General features: G+C 34.0%; 3 protein-coding genes and 1 pseudogene across 4 annotated transcripts; 2 read left to right on the forward strand and 2 right to left on the reverse strand.

Moving 5' to 3' along the window:
* The first annotated feature begins 396 nt into the window (after window positions 1-396).
* Window positions 397-3,410, forward strand: LOC123224439 (tyrosine-protein phosphatase DSP1-like). 2 transcript variants are annotated; one of them, XM_044648094.1, is made up of 6 exons: window positions 398-805; window positions 896-989; window positions 2,569-2,626; window positions 2,722-2,765; window positions 2,922-3,037; window positions 3,151-3,410. In XM_044648094.1, exons 1-6 carry the CDS (start codon window positions 546-548, stop codon window positions 3,188-3,190), a joined length of 612 nt encoding a protein of 203 aa, XP_044504029.1. In that variant the 5' UTR covers window positions 398-545; the 3' UTR covers window positions 3,191-3,410. The 2 variants fall into 2 exon arrangements, with proteins under 2 accessions (XP_044504028.1, XP_044504029.1); XM_044648093.1 differs by having other exon boundaries at window positions 397-805; window positions 2,922-3,410.
* A 1,291-nt stretch (window positions 3,411-4,701) lies between these two features.
* Window positions 4,702-6,202, reverse strand: LOC123224438 (1-aminocyclopropane-1-carboxylate oxidase-like). The gene is made up of 4 exons (XM_044648092.1): window positions 6,022-6,202; window positions 5,707-5,933; window positions 5,298-5,631; window positions 4,702-5,193 (listed from the first exon to the last, which is right to left on the reverse strand). Exons 1-4 carry the CDS (start codon window positions 6,130-6,132, stop codon window positions 4,915-4,917), a joined length of 951 nt encoding a protein of 316 aa, XP_044504027.1. The 5' UTR covers window positions 6,133-6,202; the 3' UTR covers window positions 4,702-4,914.
* A 3,862-nt stretch (window positions 6,203-10,064) lies between these two features.
* Window positions 10,065-14,206, reverse strand: LOC123222827 (annotated as a pseudogene).
* A 4,700-nt stretch (window positions 14,207-18,906) lies between these two features.
* LOC123223461 (armadillo repeat-containing protein 3) lies at window positions 18,907-21,435 on the forward strand (the record flags this gene model as incomplete). The annotated part of the gene is made up of 2 exons (XM_044646627.1): window positions 18,907-20,641; window positions 21,038-21,435. A coding segment is annotated over one exon (1,704 nt), but the record flags the coding sequence as incomplete, so codon positions are not given.
* Between the last annotated feature and the right edge of the window lie 1,457 nt (window positions 21,436-22,892).

Raw genomic sequence — 22,892 nt, forward strand, 5'->3', positions numbered from 1 at the left:
GATTTATTTTAAATAAATTATCCGACCCAAATAAGATTATATGCCATAAAAAAATTTAATAGGACTTCCATGGTTAGATTCAAAAGATTAAGTATCAAAATGTACGTGAAGAAAATTCTCATATCATACTAGGGGTCAACTTATATACATGAATTAATCTGACAAATGAAGAAGAAGAAGAACAAGCAACGTGTTGCCTACAACAGCCATTATTCACGACTTTTCATAAATAGTAATAATCATTCACTAATTTACCTAAATCTTAATTAATTAATAAATAATAATAAAACTCTTCCCTTTTCTATTTCAATCTTAAAAGAAAAAATTAAAAATAAGAACAAAAGCAAAAGCAGGATTACTTTTGCTTTACCCTGCCGTCTCTCGCTCTCTCTCTCTCTCTCTCTCTCTCTCTCTCTCTCTCTCTCTCTATCTATAAAGGTACCCATGATCACCTCACCACCATTAACTACTGCTTCAACTGTCGAAAACTTTTTAAGAGTCAGACCCCTCCAACGCATTACTTTGTCTTCCTTTCTAAAGTTATTATGAAACTGCAAGATAGCTCTAGCATACATCAACAACAAGAAGAAGCAGCGCCAGCGGAAGAAGATATGTGTAGAATTATTGAAGTTGCCTCCGTCGTTGACCTCTCCCATCTGGCGATACCGCCTCCGTTCGCTGGTGATGACCTGAGTCTTATTCCACCCTTAAACTTCTCCATGGTCGATAATGGTATCTTCAGGTCTGGCTTTCCAGATTCCGCCAACTTCTCCTTTCTCCAAAATCTTCGTCTCCGCTCTATCATGTAATTAACCAGACTCAATACTAAGTATGTATTAATAAATATTAAGTCTTAGGTGATTTCAGGTTTAACTTTTGAATGTTTTTGGTGCAGATATTTGTGTCCAGAGCAGTACCCAGACTCCAACATGGAGTTTCTTAAGTCCAATGGAATCAGGCTTTTTCAGTTCGGGATCGAAGGCCGTAAGGTACTATCTTTTCAAGGGATTACTATATTTGCAGATACACGCGTAAACAAAAATGCCTTCTGGTTTGATCAGGCTTAATTGTAGTTAACCGTATAAACAACTATCAATAATAAAATATTTTATGATTGATTCTCTTGATTTGATTGAGCTCTTTCTGCCTGGAGCTTTATATTTCATCGTTTATGGACTTACCCTTCTAGAAGAGAATCTGAGATTTTTCAATTAACAGATTATGATTATATTTGAGTAATAGATCTATTTAACGTGACATTATTAATCACTATATCATTGCATTTTGTGATTACATATAAACTAATTATTTAGATGCTTTAAATTGGACTGGGTGTTTAATATTATAGTTTTATTTTTGTGTGTGATCCATATCAATAGTTGGGTTCCTTGCAAAATGGCTGATCTGAGTGAGTACATTTTTTTTTTAATTATGATCTATAATTTTTACCTTCTATGATAAATGTCGTCCAATCAATGGACCAAGTAGTGCTGATTCTATTATTCATAGGCATAGGAAAAAAATGAAAAATAAATAAATAAAGAAATACTTATTGTTCAATATTGTTTCATCAACTCATAAACACACTAATCTCAAGGTATGCTATATTTACGAGGGATAGTCCGTGATCCTTATCATGGGATAATCAAATTACGGTCACCGTTGTGACTGAGCTTGCTTCAACGTTTAGTTTAACAATGTTTAGCCTGCTGTTAAACTCGTGGTATAGGAATATTATTATAATTTATTAACCAACGTTATAGATATTAGCTAAGCCTTTGATAGATGGGATTCAGACTAGAATAGTCCATGCTTTTACTCAGGTTTAAGATGTGAAAACTTCAAATCTGGAAATGATATTTCTTTAACACACACGCACACAGACGTATATGCTTGTATGTATTGTCTTATATGCTTTCAAATTGAGTTGATTTCCATTGAAGTTATCATCAAATTTTAGTTGGGTTATCCACATAAAAGGAACACACAGAAGACAGAAACACGGTACCCTCTAATGAATGTTATTAGAAATTGTACTTTGGAGCAATTTTTTTTTTTTTCTGATATATCCTTAACCCTAGTTGGGAACTTTTTTAAAGTTCTATAGGTCTTGGCGAATGACAAATTACATGATTTAAATTGAAATTCGGTTGTGACATGTTGAGAACATTATTGGAATTTAGAGATATTCTAATTATTTTCCTTGGGACCTCTTTGTTTGTTTAGAGGAACAAGATTGTGTTTTCTTGAGATAATGATCTATTCTAGGCGATAAAGTAGTGATTGTTGAAGGGTAAATTAAGCATCTGCCTAAAATTCAGGTTGCCCTTGAGGATGCTAGCTAGTGCAAACAAGCATTTTCTAATAAACTGGCTGTTAATTAAGGCAATGAATTTGTTGGTCGATGATGTAGATAACTCATGTATCCTAAAAGTAATGCTTATATGGACATAATATGAGAGTTAATGATTTTTCAAGGTGTTGGATTGATGCTTACATGGAATTGTATCTTGTTAGGTTCTTAATTGTGAATTGATTTCTAATGTTACACATTGTATATATATACAGGAGCCTTTTGTAAACATCCCGGAGGATATGATTCGTGAAGCACTCAAAATTCTCCTTGGTATCTAATGTTACACCTCTTATGAGTCTGGAATAGATTAGAGTGTTCGGATTTGGAATTTGTTGTTAACTCATTAGGATTTGTCCGCATTGCAGATGTCAGAAATCATCCCCTTTTAATTCATTGCAAACGTGGGAAGGTAAGCTCACAACACACACACAAATGTGTATATATATATATATATATATACACAAACACACACAAATACACACACACACACACACACACACACACACACACACACACACCGATTCTTACACAGATTTTCACTAAATTTTTTCATTCCATAATGCAGCACCGGACTGGTTGTCTTGTGGGATGCTTGAGAAAACTGCAAAGGTGGTGCCTGACTTCTGTGTTTGATGAGTACCAGCGATTTGCAGCTGCCAAAGCTAGAGTTTCTGATCAGAGGTTTATGGAGTTGTTTGATATCTCTAGCTTGACGCATGTACCAATGTCATTTTCTTACTTGAAGAGGTAGAGGGGCAATTGTATTTAATGGCTTTTACGTTTTTTTCCATTAGGGGAACGAGAGAATCTGAGCTCCTGCATCCTCTGGAATAAATAGGAAAAGATGATGAATTCCAGGATTGCGTTTCAGCAGCAGAGGAATTATTCTTCTTTTTTCCATCAGTATAAGATTAAAACAGTGTAAAGATTTTAGATGATGATGAATCCAAGCGGGGCGCGATTGAAATTTGCAGCCCTCTTTGTTTTTACGTATAATTTTATGTATCTTTTGATCATTGAAACGTGATTCGATAGCCTAGTGATTCCATTTCGAGTTCCATCTTCTCATTCTAACATCTGTGCTGTTACGTTAAGCAATAGTCACCTTTCAGTGAACGCCACATCAATTATGCTGAAGTCCCCAACGTAGAAAGTTGTAACATTAAGTTATCCAACCTACGTATAACTTTATGTCGGTGTATTTGACTAATAAAATATTAATGCAGCTGCTACGTAACTTGTTATAGTTAGTAAGCCTGATTTTTATTAGAATAAGGGATTTCATCAATCATCTTTGCCTTATGATTCTCATAAAATTAACAATAATGGGAGCAAGAGCAACACACATATATTGTCTTTTAATTCAACTGTGGTACATTTAGACAAATCCTACGTCAGTAAAACACAGAAGAGATATTCAGTTTGTTTGTATATCTCACATCGTTTAAAAATAAAAAAATTTGGCTAATTAAATAATTTATGAACTTCTTAAATTATCAAGACGTGTTTTAAATTGTAAAATTTAAAAACAAAACCATGATAAAATATGTGTTTAAAGTGGATAATATTTAAATAATGAATCAGCTATTAGAGCAAAGATGTTACACCATTCAGATTTAATATGACATGATTAAAGCTGACCCGTGGCACAAAGAAATGTTTATCTGAAATTCCTTTACTAATTTTCTCTCTTTATTTGCAGACAAGTTCCAACTGTTTATTAATTTAACTTGCATACAAAGCAATGAAGAAAACTTTCATCGAACTGTTTGATGAAATTTCAGTACAAACTTTGCCAACCACAAAGCTTTTTGATCCGCAAAAAGTGGTATGCCGATATGTTTAATCCTCTTAATTGTGATGTGGGTTTGGGCCATCTCAGTCAGCCGAATGCTTATTTACGTACGACAAACGTATTCTTTATTTCTTTCTTTGCATGAATAATTAGCTTAGGTCTCTCCAGTAATTATTTAGTTGAATGCTTGTATGGATCTTAAGTTACTACGTCTAAAAGGTATGTGGCTTCTGTTTTGATTCTTTCTTTTCTTTTATTGGTAAAATATTCCCCACTAAGAAAAGAAAAGAGAAAAAGCAATTCCACAATGATGTTTGAGCTTTCATTTATATACTTTCTAGATATGCTTCTTTGTGAAGATAAGTATCAAAAGCACGAGGTTTTTGTTGGGCAGCATGGGTTCATTGAACAAAGAGATAAAACTTTGTAAATATTGGACGGTTCTTGTTGTTTGTGTTGATGGTCTCTGTACTCTATGAAACCTTTTTTGACTTAACAAAGCAGTAGCAAATGTGACACACATTTATTGATGATCTACTGAAGATTACAGTTGAAACAAATTTTCATTTGGGATTTGGATTAAGAATATTATTATTTTGTCTTCAATGGACCAGACAGTGTCAAGCACCAAAGGTATGACTCTTACAGAATAGGCACATATGTTGTTGTGCACAAATCAATAATAACAATAAAATTTATGATACTGTAGTAAGCTATGACTTCCATTCATAACCAAACTTCACACCACTCCAACACACAAAGATTAAGCAGTAACAGTGGTTTCAACAGCTTTCATGGCTTCAAACCTTGGTTCTTTGGCCTGGAACTTCAAGCCGGCATATAGCTTCATGTAGTCTTCGAAAACAAATTTCGGATACACTTGTTTCTTCTCCTCTGCTTCTTTTTCCAACAATGCTGGAGCTGGACAGATAAATGCATCACTGCCAGGGTTGTAGAATGAAGCTATTGACATTCGGCCGGCACCCTGTGTTTGAGTAACCACTCGGTGCTCCACACTCTTGTATTTTCCATTGGTGATGACCTGCACATTTCAAAGTCAGAAGTGTTATTACAAAAGGCTTCCAGTTGAAAGTTAGCAAACAGAAGTCATTATTTTTTAAGATGATGACTGATAGTTTACAGTACCTCAAGTTGGTCACCAAGGTTAACCACAATAGAGTGTTGCATTGGGGGCACATCAATCCACTGGCCATCTTTGAGAAGCTGGAGGCCGCTGACCTTATCATCCTGGAAGAGTAAGATGATGCCGCCGGCGTCGGTGTGGGCACGGAGTCCCTTGATCAAATCAGGTTTGGGACATGGTGGGTAGTTGCTAACCTTGGTGCCAAAAGTTGGTCCCTTTGAGCCATAGAAGGTCTTCTTGAGGTACCCTTTCTCTAGTCCAAGGTTCTCACATAACAAGTCCAGCAGCTCCTCTGCTAGTTTCTCCAATTTTGATGCAAATTCCTTCAACACCCTCCTGCATCAAACCGAAACATTTCTTAAGAAAAAGACTTACATCAAGAAGCTAGCTTACTTATAGCTCTTGTGCTACCTGTATTCATCATCGAGATCTGAGAGTTCATTTATGTTTGACTCAGGAAGATGGCTCACAAAGAAGGTGCTCTCCCAGTCCTTATCCTTGATCTCAGTTTGAACGCCTTCCAAAGCCTTGCTTGCAACCAATTCCTTGAATTTTTGTTCCATACATTTTCTGTAGAGCTCTTTTGTCTTCCGCTCCAAATTGTCCAGCTCCTCAGTGGATATCCCATGGTTAACCAGCTATATATTAACCGTAGTAAAACAAACCCATTAAACAACAACAATGTATTGTCAAGAAAACATATTAAAAAGTTTAAAACTTGTATACCTCAAAGAAGCCCCAGTTCTCACAAGCATCTTTAATCTTTTCCATGGTGGATGCTCTCTCCTCACCATTTAGTTTCTCCAAGTTGATGACTGGGAATCTCAAGCTCTCCATTTCTCAGAATGACTGAATACTTTTATTGCTTATTCTCTCTACCAGCGGAGCTATGTGTGTTTGTTAAGGCAACGAGAGCGTTGGCTGGGGTGGTATTTATAGGGACTTCAAGGTGAGCCGGCATAGCCTTGTAGGACCAAAAAATAATTTAAAATTACAAAATATTATTTGTAATATGTTATATACCTAAACAAATATTCATTGGGCCCATTTTGGTGGCTAAATATCTTTCTTGGCAAATTTGACCAACTATTGCCTCCACTTTCCATGCATTGCATATGTATATTTTTTTTTAAATTTAAGGAAGAATCCCATAGATGTTTTGATACGGAATCAATCATGTTAATCATACTTAAATTTTAAATCTAATAATTAATTTTATAATAATTAAATTAGATAAATTAAAAATATTATTTTAATATATTACTGACGATTTAAACCCAAACTCACTATTTTGAAAACCTACCATTTATCATCAAGTCACCCCTTAGGGGGCCCATGCATTGCATATTTGGTAGGCTCTTTTGACTATAATGTTATAGGAAGTTGCCCAGAAGTAACCCCTCATGCCTAACTCTTGAAACATGTAACCATTGGATTATTGGATTTAGATCAACACTGGCTAAGTATTTCTGCCTCATAAAGTAGTGGGTCATTTCTCATAATAAAGTATTTCATATAATACTGGATCAAGTCTACTTAATGACATAGATTCTAAAGGTGAACAAGAATTATAATGATTCAGTTAGGATCCCCTTGCTATCCAGTTCACTGTAAGTAAGATGGTTTATTAAAAAATTATCTAATATTCAAGGGTATAAGGGGAAAAACAATATATTCAAAAGGAGTTTCTTTTTGTTTTTTTTTTTAACTGAATCAATCATACCAAATTATTAAAATCTTAGAATTTAATCAAATAAGTTAAGAAAATTATCTTAATATGTTGTTGAAGGTTTGAAACAAAGTTGGCTCTCATAAAGTCTAACTTTCTTACCATTCAAACTAACCTTGGTGGGTCAAAAAGAAATATTTCTCATAGACATTTTCTCAACTTTGAACTTAAATGTTAGACTTTCTTCTGTTCAAACTAATTTTGTTTGTCAATTTTAATTTGATAAAGCTATTTAATTTGTGAAAAAAAAAAAAATTTTTAATTTTTTTCTTTGATTCGCCGGATGGCACTATATCATCCACTCTTTTTTTCTTCCTTTTTTCCCTTCAGCCTAATTAATTGTCACTATCCTTTCTTTCTTTTACTTCATTCTCTTCCTCTTTTTTCCTCCTTACAGCCATACAATTGCCTCTACCCTTCACTAGATGTCACCCCAATCAACCCAACCACCGCCATTAGAAGCATCAACTATCACCATATCTGAACATGATTTGGAGTGTTTTTGTTTTTTAAGATGATGGTTGCTTTGTGTGTTTAGAATGTTTTGAATGTGATATTTGGAGGCATTTGTTCGGGTGGGGTTGGCGGTGTAGGCTTGTAGGCTTACAGGGAGATCAAACTGAAAGAGAACGTTGCAAAGAAGGAGCTGAGGAGAGAGGAGGCTCACACCATCCTGTCTCTCTCAATTCTTTTTCAACTAAAAACTTGTAATCTCAATTAAAATGATCAAAAGTTTAATATTGATATATCATTAAAAGTAATTTAAATTTATTTTTTATGTATAAATTCTCTTTTTTTCTTACCCAAACTATCTATTAAATTTCAAGGCGGCTTCTGGTGGTGGATTATGTAGAGCCTTTGAATATGGGTTGTAAGATAAGAGCAAATGGAAAGCTGCAAAACAAAATAAATTTATATTCCAAAACCCTGAAAGCTAGGGCTATTAACTATTTGTTGATATTTTTTCATCACTTAAGTTTAGAAATATAATTTTTCCATTCTTTTTCAAATTTATTAGTGAAAATTACTTATTGAATTTATGATTTGAATCAACTGTTTGTATTAATTATTTGGGTAAAATGACATTATTATTAATAAAACACTAACTCAAATTACAAATTTGAACTATCAATTTAAGTTATAAAATCGAGTCAAACTCAAATCAAATTAAGTTGAATTACTTTTTATTTGAACAAAACTCAAAATATCTTTAATTTTAGTTTAATTAAACTTGAACTAAAAAGTATTTGAATTTGATTTGATTTGATTTATAACCACCCTGATTTGAGAGTGGGAAAGTGTCATAAGAACAAACCTTAGGTGAAAAACAGGCATTCCCTCGTTGGTCTTAGCTGGAGACTTGTTTGTTTATGATCATTAATCAAAGATTATGGTCGAAAGTGTGGCCTTTTTTTCTTCAATCTTGTTTGACAAGTTTAATTTGGGTCAAAGAAAGAAAAATTGTTATAATTAAATATGGTATTAAGAGAACAATAACTTCACTTTTTTTTTATTGTCAAAATATGATCCTCTTCTTATCGTGTTTTCTTTCAAATTACTATTAAGGAAGTAAAAAGCATTTCGTCTCTTAATTTATAATTGAATTTTATGAGATTTTATGTCATTAACTATTTGGAATGACAATGGAAAAGGGCAGCAAAAAGATCTTAATCCTTGTTTTTGTTTCTATAGTCCTATTCTTTTTTTAGAAGGAAAACTTTTTTTTATCCTTACGAAGAAAAATCTTCTTTCATATCTGTCAAAAAATTTTCTCTTTATATCCTCTAAACATAACATAAATATATTAAATAACAAATTTAAGTGAAATCAAAATCAACCTATTATTTTAAATATCACAAATATCATATATTAACTAGTTTAATATACACAACAAAAACTTATAAAGATAAATACTGTAAAATTATAAAGATATATTAATATTTTAAATAAATATATTAACATAAAGGGATGAAAATAAAGACAGAATGGGGAGGAGATATATGTATCTTCATCATTAATCTGTTCTTGATTGTAGAGATTTTTTTTGTCTCCGTCTTTTTTTTTTTTTTATTTGAAAATTTTCTTTATATTAAGATAAAAAAAAACTGTCAAGAGTCTTAAATTCAAATAGAAATTACCCTCTCTATTAGTTATACTCTAATTTCAAATCGCAATAAACTTATTAATCTAACTCTGACCCACGTTTTTTTTTTTTTTTTAAATTTCGAGTGAGCCACAATTGTCAAGAACGCCTAAACTCAGTCAAACTTGAAATGACTAATTAGAAATGTTTTACCATTTAGGTATATTGTTTGAATTACACATGCACAAAACGATTAAACGGTGTCGTCAAATTATGTAATTCCAAATAACACATGGTGGAATTGTTATTTGGTTTGATATGAGAGTCCCCATTCATCACGGAAGCCGGAGTCTACTGACAATTAAATATGATACAGGTAGTATTCAGTCTGCGTTTCAACTCGTTTGAATGGCTAGAAATTTGACTCGGAAAAAAACAGTATGGAACCCAGCAATGTAAATCCTCATAACTTCGAAGTCTTGTTTGAATATTTTGGACTCCTCGTTGTATTCAAAGATACATTAATGATCTCTTGCTTTCCCTCTTGATGTCTCTATCAATTTGACATTATTACCTTGTACTGCTGACTTCTCTGTCTCATTAGTCAATAGAAAGCCATGGGCGCCCATTGCCAGGATCATGTCTGAGCCACCAGCAACAGGTTGTGATGTGAATTTGAGTTTCTTCTGGTTGGATGATATCAGTGATCGTTTGAATTCTGGGTGGACTCCAGATGGCTCCACCGCAGCCCATGCGCTTCAATCCTAACCGTTGTTTTAGTTATTCCATCTTCTACTTCTCTCTAAGCTAATGTATGATAACAAGAACCCATACAATTTTCTCAATTAGGCATCAGCTTATTATAAATTTATAATCTAAATGAAATACAAGTTTCATCACCAACATGAAATGCTGAGATCTGGGTTGTAACAGATACTCACAATGCTACACCAAATATGATCACAACAGTAACAAATATTGATTGTATTTTATTTTATATTAGTAATAAACATATGAAGGACACAAGCCAACACCAGATCTGAATAATATATTATTTTGTGGAAATACAAGAAGGACATCATATACATTTCCCGGAGTGGTGTCATCTGTTCGAGGAGGATGCCTCCAAGGAGCTCCAAGTGGTAACCTGTCCTTTGGAATTCTTCACTTTTTGCATCATCAGCAAACTATTGCAGAAACAGCAAAGCTTTATCCATAGTAGGATTCTGATACGAATCTTAGGAGAACCACACCTCAAAAGCTAACTATTGAGATGGGAGAGCCCAAGATCATATAAACCCCACACTAGTTGCCCATACTTTTCAATGTGGGATCCAAGTCTCATACCTTGCACTTGGGATCCTAACATATCACCACGCTCCGCAGCCCCGACGCCCACGCGGGCTGGTTGTGCGCTAGCTCCCTGCTAGCCCCGGGGGAACACTGCAATGTCGGCGTCACCACCCGCGCCGCACAATTGCAACTGGGAGACATGATGATGGCTCTGATACCAAATGATACAAACCTTAGGAGAACCACACCTCAAAAATTAGCTATTGAGATAGGAGAGCCCAAGACCATATAAACCCATACTAGTTGCCCATACTTTCCAATGTGGGATCCAAGTCTCATACCTTACACTTGGGACCCTAACAGATTCACCACAGTAACCTAAAATAATATATAGGAATAAAAAGTGAGGACAGTAAAAGGTGCACATGCAAAAGAACTAAGAACATTAATCAACATGCAACTGAAAATATTGGATTCACAAAGAAAATAGTTGTTTTTTTAGATAACCTCAACATAGGTAACCTATATGTACACTACATGCTAAATTTGACAATTTAATGACCTTTATTTGATAAAATACCTACTTAAGAATTTTAAAATTTGGACTAAGACGTTAAGGATAAGTCATACTTACCTGCAAGTAAGCTAAATAGCACTACAATGTCCTCCAAACGTACTTGCCTTGTCTTCCATCAGCCTACAATTAAAAGGATAACAAAACTAATTACATATGCAGCATTAGTTTGAATTAACATTGCTTGTCTTGATTATTGAATTAGGTAAAATTAATGATGTATCTCATAGCATGCTGCCCATGCCACAAGAAACTTATATTCTCTTATCTTAAGATTATCATTACAACCTGGAGAGGGAAATGACAGAGGACAGAAAATTTTCAATAGCACAATAATTTATTTGATTTCTTTAATCTTGAGTACCTAGGTACACCACATTCAACCTCAGGAAATCAAAATAGAGCATTACTCAAAAATGGAGCATATAAACATTGAATCATTCTTACTTCTGGAGGTCATTGCTTTGCTTGAGTGCATAAAGCTCAAATAGATGGCAAGGGTTTGGCCCAAAAACCTCAACAACCATGATCCACTAAATTCAAAGAAGACATTGCTGAAAAAATGTAAGAACTCCAGTAATCATTGACTGTTTTCTCTTTCATTAAAAAATATTTAACATAAGAACAGTAAAATTACTTACCTGTGACTGGTTGAAGTAATCAGTAACCATTTGCATCTTAGCTTCCTGTGAGTCCACCCAAATGCCTACAGAAAAGAAATGTCAATGAAGAGAAAAGAAAATATTGACACCAAAATCTTTGAAACATATTGATATTGAATACATGTAGAAAACATCAAAGACCAAAAAAAGTGAAACAGAAACACCAATACATGCACGCAATAGATCAAATAAGAACATGCATTTTATAAACAGGTTTATGACTCAAGAGTGCAAATTCTGAAAGGACAAAAATAACAATACTGCGCTTGCTAAAATTGGGGCAACAGTTCATGTCCCAGGTAAATATAGGGAGGTGCATATCCCTTGTTATAACTAGCATCATAGACTTTTTAAGATAGCGATCCAGGGAAAAAGAAAAATGAAAAATGAGACCTGCTCAAAAGCGGATTTATCTAATACTAATAAATATTAGTCACAATACTTTCTTAAGAAAGAATAGCCCATCTCCAGTCTTCATGATCTAACATAGCAAAAAGCTATCAAAAATAACTGTTCAAGACTTCGTTCAAATAACAGAACCCACAAACATACATGCATGCCACACTCAGGCATTGGGAAGAGAGATGAAGCAAGAGTCATATTACCTCACGAGAATTGAATATGTCTGGAAATCCAAAATCCCTGTAGGCCTTGTAGTAGTAGTAGTTGTATACAACTTATTTATTAGAAACAAATTATAGATTCAAAAAAAGTTCTATGGAATCTCAAATTGTATAGATAATAAGAACAATCATCACTAATGTCAAGGCAAACGTATAGATCTTGCAGGATCCCAAAAGTTCACAAGAATTAATGAGTAATATAAAATACATACTACCATGCAAAATTGATGAAAATTGATGTCACAAATTGCTGAAAAAAGACAAACCTTGAGAGCTCAGTTTAAAATTTTCACAAACAAAATTTCAGGTGACATGGAGAATGGAGTGGAGATGGACCTAACCTACCTGAAGTAATAAGTATGACAGGGAAGCATCACTCATTCACACCCAAAGCAATTATTCTCCATATCAGACTGTCATGATACATTGACGCACTGACCTTTGAATCATCAGTTAAAAGAGCATGGCGAAGCACATCATTATTGTTTATAACCAGCTTCGGCTGCACAAGAAAATTGAAATACGTCCATCAAAAAAGCACGATTGTTAGACCTCAGTGATAAATACTTCATTGATATATCTTCCAACCTATTTTCCTTAGTAGTCATGGGCAACTAAAAGAAATTTAAGATAAAAATTATAGCATATACAAATTGAAGAATATGAATTTGGCACCATTACAAAATTTGATTCTTAACAGCAAGTATTAGCATACTGAACAAAACAACAAAACAGATGCACCAATTAAGGAAAAGGGTTTGTTTGATAATAAATGCAGCAATGATAAGTTCGTGACCAAATTTTCCTTTTTAACGATTATACGCCAAAGTTCTAAGCAAAATACTCAAAATTTGTAGATAATTACCTGAAAACGATTAGTCTCGGCGGCTTGTCATAATAACTCGATCAACAAACAAGGCCAATCAGTACAAGAATTGGCCAAAGATCTCGAAAAGCCACCACTTCTATTCAGATGAGTAATAGTAGTAGCTCTCCACTCTTGCTGCATCTTTATCAACTCCTTAACCAATGTTAATGTCACAAGCGCCTCTCTAAGATATGCCTCCTATTCAACGGACAAACTCTCTCCCTTCTCTCTCAACTCCAAAACTCCATCAATCTCTTCGGCATTTAATCGAGCAGATAACGCGATACCGCTCGCTCCCATAACACAGACTTCAAAACCTTATCAGAAACCACATTTTTCACACTCTTGCTTTTACTATGAAGTATTCTCCGAAGGGCAGTGTTGAGTCCGTGCCACTTGTTGAGAGTGGAGAATATTTGGTGCGAACTAACGGTGCCCAATTTGATACCCTTTCGAACCATTGATTCAAGGCAGGTCTCGAGCTGGGTTTGCAGTATGATAAAGTGAGTGGATCACTGTTTGACCAAGACGACCAAGGGAACGACTAGTTGTATTGGGGGTGGTAATCTTTGACTGATTCAGCAAAGTCTATGTAGCCTATGAGGTGAGGTCCTTATTTCCAATTTTTAAGCAGCCCTGGGAACAAATATAAAAGGCAAAAACTGTGTTATAAAAGGCATTCTTTAGAAACAAATAATGGTTGAAATGAAAGTGAGTTCATCTAACTAACGTTCGAGAAATACAGGGGTTTTGCCGACGCCAAGAGTTCCGTGAAGGATGAGAGGTTGAGGAACGCGGTGATGTTGAGCATAATTGTTTAAGATAGTCTCGAGTAATGGTTTTGGTATTGTCTTCCATGCTTTCTTCCCCGTTAGTTTTAGTTTGAAGATGATTGTTTGCTGTGAATGGGATGTGAATGCGAGTGTCAGTATTGCTCTTGCTTTGCGGTGTTTTGGGGACTCTACTTTACATTCGAGATAATAATTTCTAGTCGAATTTTGGGATTTTGACCCTCTTTGATACAAAGAGGAGATTTTTTTGTATGATAATAGAGAAGAGAATAGGAATGATGATAAAAAAAAATTTTGTGATCACCCTTGTCCCCGCCTCCATCGAGAACGGGAATATATGTATTTTTTTCTCATCCCGTCTTACCTATGTCTCCATCTCTATTCCCAAAACTAAGGTTAAATTCGAATCAAACTTATTCGAATTAGAATTCAAATTTGGTTTGAATAAGTCCAAATACAAGCTTGATCGAGTTAAAGCTATTTGTCAAATTTTTTGAATTAAAAATGTTGATACAAAATGACATCGTTTTGAATTAATATGTATTAAAATAACGTTATTTTAATAATGAAATAGTTAAAAACTTGAGTTCAAAACACCTCAAGCCAAATTTGAACCGAATTCAAACTTGGCTTCCACGAGCTTTATTATATGCAAACCGAATCAAGTTTGACTCAAATCTAACCCTGCCCAATACTTTATATTAATATTTTTGTTTAAAATAATAACATATTTTTATAGTTTTAGATTATTTATGTTTTTGTTATATATATTACGATAGTTAATATATGATATTTGTGATATTTAAATTATGGGTTGGTTTTATTTTATTTAATTTTGTTATTTAATATATTTATTTTGTTTTTAGAAAATTTCTTTTAGGTACAAAGAAGAGATTTTTCCTCTTAAAGCTCAGGAGAAGAGGGGATGGGGAGGGGTTTTTAGGGAAATAAGAATTTTTATCATTTCCATAATAAACACAAATTAAAAATAAAGGTTGATATCTCTTACAAAGATTGAGACAGGGATATCAATCCCCTCACCCCTACTTTACATCTAGATTATTTGCCTTGGGGTTGGTCTGCTCTTCTCTCGTTTCTTTACAAGCCAAGTTAGCAAAGTAGGCAATTAATTCAGGACCACTAATTACAAAGAGACTTATTCCCACCCAAGGTTTGGTGAAAATACAAACTTGTACTTATTAAATTTTTAAAACTCAAATTTCTATTAAAATTATGGTTAAAGGTAAAAATATCATTTATTTTTAAATATTTAAAAAATTAAAAATTTATCATATTTTCTCCTTAGGTTTAAAAACTAACAATTTTCTTGTATCTAAAATTTTAAAAATGACTATCTTAACCTAAGGTTTCTCCTTTTCTCTGATGGTTGTCGTTTTTGCCATCGAAGATCAAAAGACGATGAAGAGTTCCCCTAGGTGAGAAGATTGGCCACCATTCGATCGTTTTCTTAGGTTTTCGTTGCAAGACAACAAAACGTCACCTTCACCTTTGCCTTTTTGACTAGACAAAAATGATTTGGCTTCATCCAACCAAAGATCGACATCTCCAGAATAAGTCCAATGCTGATCTTCGATTGAACAAAGACGAATCATCTCTGTCTAGCTGAACAGAACAAAAAAGACACTTCAATGTCTTCGTTAGATTTACGTTGTTTTCTGACAAAAACCAAGGGAATGGTCAAATGGTAGTTGATCTTCCCATTCAAGGGAACGTTTCATTGTCTTTTGATTTTCGACAATGATATCATTAGTCGTTGGAGAAAAGGAGAAACTTTAGGTTGGAGATAATCACTTTTCAAACTTTAGATAGAGAAAAAATATTACGTTTTTAACCTTTAGGGAAAAATGTAATAAATTTTTAGTTTTTTAACATATTTTTAACTAAATAAAATTTTTACTCTTTGACTCTAATAGTAAATTTTAATAGAAAGATAAATATTTAAATTTTTTTAAAGTTAATGTATATGAGTTTGGGTTTTCAGCAAACCTTAGATAGGAATAAGTCTTTTGGCAATTACAAAAAGAGTGAATTTTTAGGGTCGTAAATTATATGAGTAAACAGTATTAAGTAATATTATCTTATTATTTTTACTATTTAATTTTAAAAATTATTATATAACTGTAAATTAATAAATTTTTAAATATCTAAAATATATAAAAAATACTTTTTTTAAACATCTTTATTGCCTTACTTTTTTTCCGTAGGTAAGGGTATTGATGATTTATAATTGAATATTTGAAAACAAATTATAATTTTTAAAATAATAAAAATATATGCATAATTTTATTTACAAATAATAATGTATCATTATGTGATTAAATGTTATTTTATTTTTAATTTTTAACTATTCAATTACATAATAATATGTCATTTTTTGCGTAGATAATATTACTCTTTTCAAAAATTATAAAGAATGTTGATAAATTTTTTCAAGGTTTTTTAAAATTTGAAAAAGTTTTGAGGTGCTTTTTAAATTTTAAAAAATAAATAGGTTCCTTAATAATTTTAAAAATAATAATTAAACCTCAAAGTATTAAAAAGAGTGCAACAAATTATAGGTGTCAATAACTTATAATTGTATGTTTTAGGCAAACTATAATTTTTTAAAATTATTAGAGGTGTTAATAAAATTTTTCTTGGTATTTGGAAATTTGAAATTTTTGAGTGTTTTTTAAATTCAAAGTACCCTTTAGTAGTTTTTAAAATAATAATTACAATCCCAAAAAATTGAACAATATGCTATAAATTATAAGTGTTAATGGCGCATAATTATATTTTTTTGTATATTGTGATTTTTAAAAATATTAGAAATGTTAATAAAACTCTTAGGATTTTTTTAAAATTTGAAAAAATGTTATTGAGTGTTTTGGAAGTTTCTAAGAATTGTTGTCAAAAAAAAAAAATACATGTTGTTTTATAATAAATTATAGGTCAAACGACTATTTCCCACCTAAGGTATGTTGTAATGACAAGTTTTCACTTTTTAACTATGAAAACACCAAATACCTACTCATAGCCAGTTAAAAATAACGGTGATAAGGGTAAAATCGTCATTTTCTTTATAAAATTAAAAAATAAACTAAAATATAATCTCTTTTTATCCCCATAAACTTTGAAAACTAAAATTTTTCTCCAACCTAAGTTTTAAAAAATAACAGTTTCACCCTAGGGTTTGGTTTTGAAATCTCCAGCGACATCTTCGGCTCCATTGCCGACGGCCCCTCCCTCCCGAGACATCCTCTCCTTTCGACGATCTCTTTCCTCTCATTTGGAGGGTCGATCGGCGTCGAAGACGCCTTGGGAGATGAAGAACTTCGTCGGGGAAGACGAAGTTCTTTGTCTTCCTCATCGTCTTCATCTAGGAAGACGATCGTCTTCCCAGGCGAAGCCGTCGTCTTCATCTGGCAAGACGATCGTCTTCCTAGGCAAGTTGTCGTCTTCGTCTGGGAAGACGAAGCCGACGAAGTTCTTTGTCTCCCAAGGTATCTCCGACGTCGATCGGTCCTCCAAATGGGAGAAAAGAGATCGTCGAAAGGAGAGGATGTTTCGGGAGAGAGAGGCCGTCGGCAATGGAGCCGGAGAGGTCACCGGAGATTTCAAAACCAAACCCAAGGGTGAAACTGTCATTTTTTAAAACTTAGGCTGAGGAAAAATTTTAGTTTTTAAAATTTAGGGGGGCAAAAAGAGATAAAATTTTCAGACGTTAGGGTTCTATTAAATTTAACCGGTCATGAGTGGGTATTTTGTGTTTCCATAGTTAAAGGGTGGAAACTTGTCATTACAACATACCTTGGGTGGGAAATAGTCGTTTGACCTAAATTATATCATTTTATAATAAAATATGTTATTTTGTAACAAATCATATCATAACATAATTTATTTTAACATAACATAATTCAAGTTATGTTAGAGTAATTCGAAAAAATTTTCAAGTATGAATATGGTTAAAAATTATTTATACAATCCTATTTTAGATTGAAAATCTCTACCATGAAAAACTAAAATGACACGAAACAAACACAATGGAATAAAACAGTCTTTCCCATCCAAAGTCCCATCCCATCCCATCCCATCCAATAAAGTATAAAATTAGATTTATTTTGTAGTGGAAAAGTTAAGGCGCATGACAAGCTTTTCATATTGAGGGCTATTAATTCATGATTTTCCATAAATAAAATGTCTAATAATAGTTATATAAATGAAAAAGTAAAAGAGTCTACAATAATAAATATGAACAGCTTCTTAATAACATTAAGATATAATAAAACAACGCTCATGTTAAAGAGCTGGCAGAATTTGGTCTTGGACTTTAAATGGAATGGGTAAATATCCACTACCGTTTTGATTGACACTTAATCAATTATTAAATAAACAAATTATCAAGAGGCAAACTAGGTTGGAGCAACTTCCAACATATGGGCCTCCCTACAAAATTTATCCATTCACATTATGACCGACTTGTACGATGTAATTAATTCATTTAATTTTATTTGACGAAATAACATTTTCTCGCCGTATATATATATATATATATATATATATCTAATTTTATAATATTTTTTATTTTTAATTGTCTTTTACAAAATAATATATATATATATATATATATATATATAATATTCTAGTATATACCATTGGATTGGAAGTTCAACCGAAATAATTGAATATTAAATTGTACAATTAAAAAAATATATTATTATTTGCTTTGACATTTCCAGTATTTCTTCATACCGAGTTAGTCAGTCCCACCAACCGTTCCTCAGAAGCACCCTTCTCGTTACTCTGGTTTCTCATTTCCTCGATACTTTCGACTTTTCTTTCGTTTCCTTTCTCCTTTCTCTCCAATCAATTCTTCTTTCATATGCATTCATTCTCTTTTTATTCTGTTCTTTTCATTGAAATCAATTACTCTCCTTCCTAGCTTAGCCCCATCAAATGCATACTCTCACCACCAAAGCCGACGCTGACTCCGACCCGACTCCGCCGCAGTAGCACCGTTTCACCCCCTTCTTGACCTAATCACAAACCTCGTCTCTCTCCTTCTCCTATCATCTCTCAGCGCCCGATCCTTCGTCGGACGCTGGCAGATCATCCGTACCAAACTCATTTCTCTTCAGTCTTCTCTCTCTTCCATTTCCGACTCACCACACTGGAGTGAGAACTCGCTTCTTCACACCATCCTCCCTTCACTCCTCTCAACTCTCCAGCGCCTCAAAGCCCTCTCTGATCAATGTACTCTCACTTCCTTAACCGGCGGGAAGCTCTTGATGCAGAGCGATCTCGACATCGCTTCCACTTCGCTTTCTAACCATCTTCGTGATATTGACTTGTTGCTCAGATCTGGAGTTCTATACCAATCAAATGCTATTGTTCTCTCGCAGCCAGGCCCTGCCTCTGATAAAGAAGATTTACTGCTGTTTATTAAAGATCTTTTCACAAGATTGCAAATCGGTGGTGTCGAGTTCAAAAAGAAAGCTCTAGAATCACTGTTACAGCTACTAGTTGATGATGAGAAATCAGCGTGTCTGGTTGCTAAAGAAGGGAACATAGGGTACTTGATTAGTTTACTTGATTTTCACCATCAGGGTTTGGTTCGGGAGCAGGCGGTTTTGGCTCTATCAATTGTAGTCTCAGCGAGTGATGAATCAAGAAAGATTGTGTTTGAAGAAGGAGGACTCGGCCCTCTGTTAAGAGTTCTTGAAACAGGATCTATGATATTGAAAGAAAAAGCTGCGATCGCTATTGAGGCTATAACGATTGATCATGAAAACGCCTGGGCTGTTTCAGCATACGGCGGCGTTTCGGTGTTAATCGAAGCGTGTCGATCTGGATCAGTTACAACCCAGACACACGCAGTGGGTGCGATTAGGAATATTGCAGCTGTGGAAGATATTCAAACCACTCTGGCTGAAGAAGGCGCCGTACCTGTGCTGGTCGAGTTACTGGCTTCAGATTCTAATCTCGCAAAAGAAAATGCAGCTCATTGTATAGCCACACTCGCTTCTTCAGGCGAGTACTTCCGTGTTTTGATTATTCAAGAACGGGGGTTGCAAAGACTAATGCATTTGATTCAAGATTCTTCCTCAAGTTTAATTACAGTAGAAAACTCTTTGCGTGCAATCAGCTCACTTTGTTTATCAGATTCTGCGGCAAGAATCTTATCATCGTCGACCTCATTTATAATCCAACTGGGGGAATTCGTCAAGAATGGGAACATGTTATTACAGCAAATTTCATCTTCATTGATTGGTAAATTATGTATCAGTGATGGTAACAAGAGAGCCATTTCAAACTGTCTGAGGTCTTTAATAAAACTAATGGAGTGTCCGAAGCCGGTGGGGTTACAAGAGGCGGCAACACAAGCCATCGTGGCTCTGTTGACCGTGAGGTCGAATCGGAAAGAGCTGGTGAGGGATGAAAAAAGCATGATAAGATTGGTGCAGATGTTGGATCCCAAAAATGAGGCTGTCAACAAAACTTTTCCAGTGATGGTGGTTGCGGCGGTTTTGAGTGGAGGAAGTAATGGGTGTAGAAAGAGATTGTTGGCTGCTGGGGCTTATCAGCACTTGCAGAAGTTGGCGGAGATGGAGATCCCCGGAGCTAGGAAGGTTTCGCAGAGACTTGCCGGGAATCGGCTCAAGAATATTTTCAGCCGGGCCTGGAGGGAATAATTGAAAGAAAAAACTAACCCCGCCATCTCAGGTACGGTGTTTTTTTATTTTTCAAAAGGTTATAAATGGAATTTTACTTTTTGTGAATAGGAGTGCAGCGGGCGCGCTTTGCACAACTTTCCTTAATTTTAGCGCCTTTTAAACGCCAAAAGACAATGCAATCCTTAGGTTAGGAATGATGAGAAGATTAAACAATAGCCATTTGACCATTAATCAAAAAAGAATTTATTTCAATTATATTGCAAAGAATTAAAATTGATATATTATAAAGTCCTCCTACCACCGTCCATTGATTTGATATTAATCAATGTGGTGGAAGTTCAACTATTGACTCGTGATCCACGAAGGACCGGTCATCACGTGATACGCATGAATATTTTGACACTTTGGTTTTCTAAAGCGTGAAACTGATGTTGTTGTAATACAGGAGTCCGTTCGGAATTTGCTAACCGTCGAAGAATACAGCAACTACCCGTTGGACAAGCGACAAACAAAAACACAGGCCCCGTATCGTATACTTAACCACCGTATTATAATTTATAAAGTCATTTTTATACAGTATTAATTAATATGACAAAAAAGCATGGATGCGGTTTTTAGGGAGTATCCTCGTTTTGCTTTTTTTTTTTTTCTTTTTTTTTAAGTGAAAAATTGATTTACTCATGAAGCTGCGCTGTAAGTGAGAGGAAGGTGTCTTGATGATTGTGATTTAAATTTTTTTTGTTATGAATCTTGTTTGATAGTGTACATGGATAGTGGCAAGAAGAGTTATTGTATTTGCATTTTCCTTGAAATAGTTTGGAGTATATGATGATTTTATGAGAAGCATTGACTGTCCTTTTGTGTGGGTTTGTTTGATGATCATAATGATGAGGGTGGGGAAATCTTAATTGACGTGAACTGATGTTGCTGATTTACAAAGGTATACGACATTAATATTGGTCCCTAGTGATGGTCATGGAAATCAATGGTTACAATTATAGTATTTAGTTTTGTAAATCTTGAGAAGGCTGTTTCATCGGGTTCTGGTAGTGGACCCCTTCTTAGTCATGCTTAGCTTTGTGTTGTACGATTACTTCATCCAAAATGTTATCCATTGATTATACGGTCGTGATTTCATTGGAGAAGAGGAAGGCTCGGCGCAGATATAGGGAATTGGGGGGGTCCCAGTAGTAGAAGATCACTGGGAGAGGGAAGTGTCATGGGAAAGAATTTATGAATATAAATATAATAAGATGAAAGGTGGTGTGGTGTGGTGTGGACCATGCCATAGTCACAGATTCACATGCTGTTGCCTCATTTTTTTTTGTTCTGTTGCTGTAAATGAATGAATGGGTCTGCATCTGACTGATACGACTAAAGAAAAGTGAATAGCTTTTCTTCTTGTATTATTTCTCGTGATATTGATTGATGTCTCTCTTTTAAAGGGTTAGCTGTTGCTGCAGAAACCAACCAACCTGTAAAGCTTCACGCATCGTTTCGCGGCTTCTTATTATTCCCGCCAATGTTTTAATGGTGGTTTGCTATACATATGCTGCTGCTGCCTCTCATTTCCTTGTGCTTTCTTTCTATGATGATTTCAACTATTTCAATATATGTATATATTCTGATTCCTCCAGCTAGCTATGCCATTTTAAGTGTTTTTAAATTGGTTTCTATAACATTTTAAACCATTTTTGCAGTTTTCTTTTCTTGGGCATCCAAAAGGCTCACTCCACTAAATATTAATTAGAGTTTATTTGGTCAACATAAAATGAATCTTTGATACATTTACCTTTATACTTGCTTATTTTTTAAGTAAAGGACTTATTTCCACCTAAAGTTTATTGTATTTTTAAATTAATATCTTTTAATTATTAAAAATTTAAATATCTACATATGAACAGTTAAAATTAATAATATTAATTAAATTTTAAAAGTAAAATTATTATTTAATATTAAAAATAATAAAATATTATTTAATTTTTTGGCTTAGAAAATCAATATTTTTTTTTCATAATCAAACTTTATAATGTTACATTTTTTTCCTTTAAGGTGTTTTTCTTTTCTTCCTCTCTTTTTCTGATGCTCTTACTGGTCGGTTTTCTCTCTCTTCCCTTTTTTCCCTTTTATGGCACATTCTCTTGCGGATTCTTGCGTCATTTTCTTGAAAAGATATTCTATCACCGTGGGAAAGTCTCAAATGAGTAATGCTTACCATTCCATTATTCACACAAACCCTTCGATGACCAACTTTTGATGCAGACAAACCGGAAGAGTATGTTACAAGGAGAAAGGAGAAA

Source organism: Mangifera indica, chromosome 8, assembly GCF_011075055.1.
Source record: "Mangifera indica cultivar Alphonso chromosome 8, CATAS_Mindica_2.1, whole genome shotgun sequence".
NCBI classification, from domain to species: Eukaryota; Viridiplantae; Streptophyta; class Magnoliopsida; order Sapindales; family Anacardiaceae; genus Mangifera; species Mangifera indica.

What these genes read in the sequence shown, in the direction of transcription:
- LOC123224439 (XM_044648093.1), top strand. Translation starts at nt 546, where the DNA reads ATGAAACTGCAAGATAGCTCTAGCATACATCAACAACAAGAAGAAGCA. An exon ending in AGCACTCAAAATTCTCCTTG is followed by an intron (nt 2,627 to 2,721) that starts GTATCTAATGTT and finishes TCCGCATTGCAG; the next exon opens with ATGTCAGAAATCATCCCCTT. An exon ending in TTCATTGCAAACGTGGGAAG is followed by an intron (nt 2,766 to 2,921) that starts GTAAGCTCACAA and finishes TCCATAATGCAG; the next exon opens with CACCGGACTGGTTGTCTTGT.
- LOC123224438 (XM_044648092.1), bottom strand. Translation starts at nt 6,132, where the DNA reads ATGGAGAGCTTGAGATTCCCAGTCATCAACTTGGAGAAACTAAATGGT. An exon ending in AGAACTGGGGCTTCTTTGAG is followed by an intron (nt 5,934 to 6,021) that starts GTATACAAGTTT and finishes GTTAATATATAG; the next exon opens with CTGGTTAACCATGGGATATC. An exon ending in GATCTCGATGATGAATACAG is followed by an intron (nt 5,632 to 5,706) that starts GTAGCACAAGAG and finishes GGTTTGATGCAG; the next exon opens with GAGGGTGTTGAAGGAATTTG.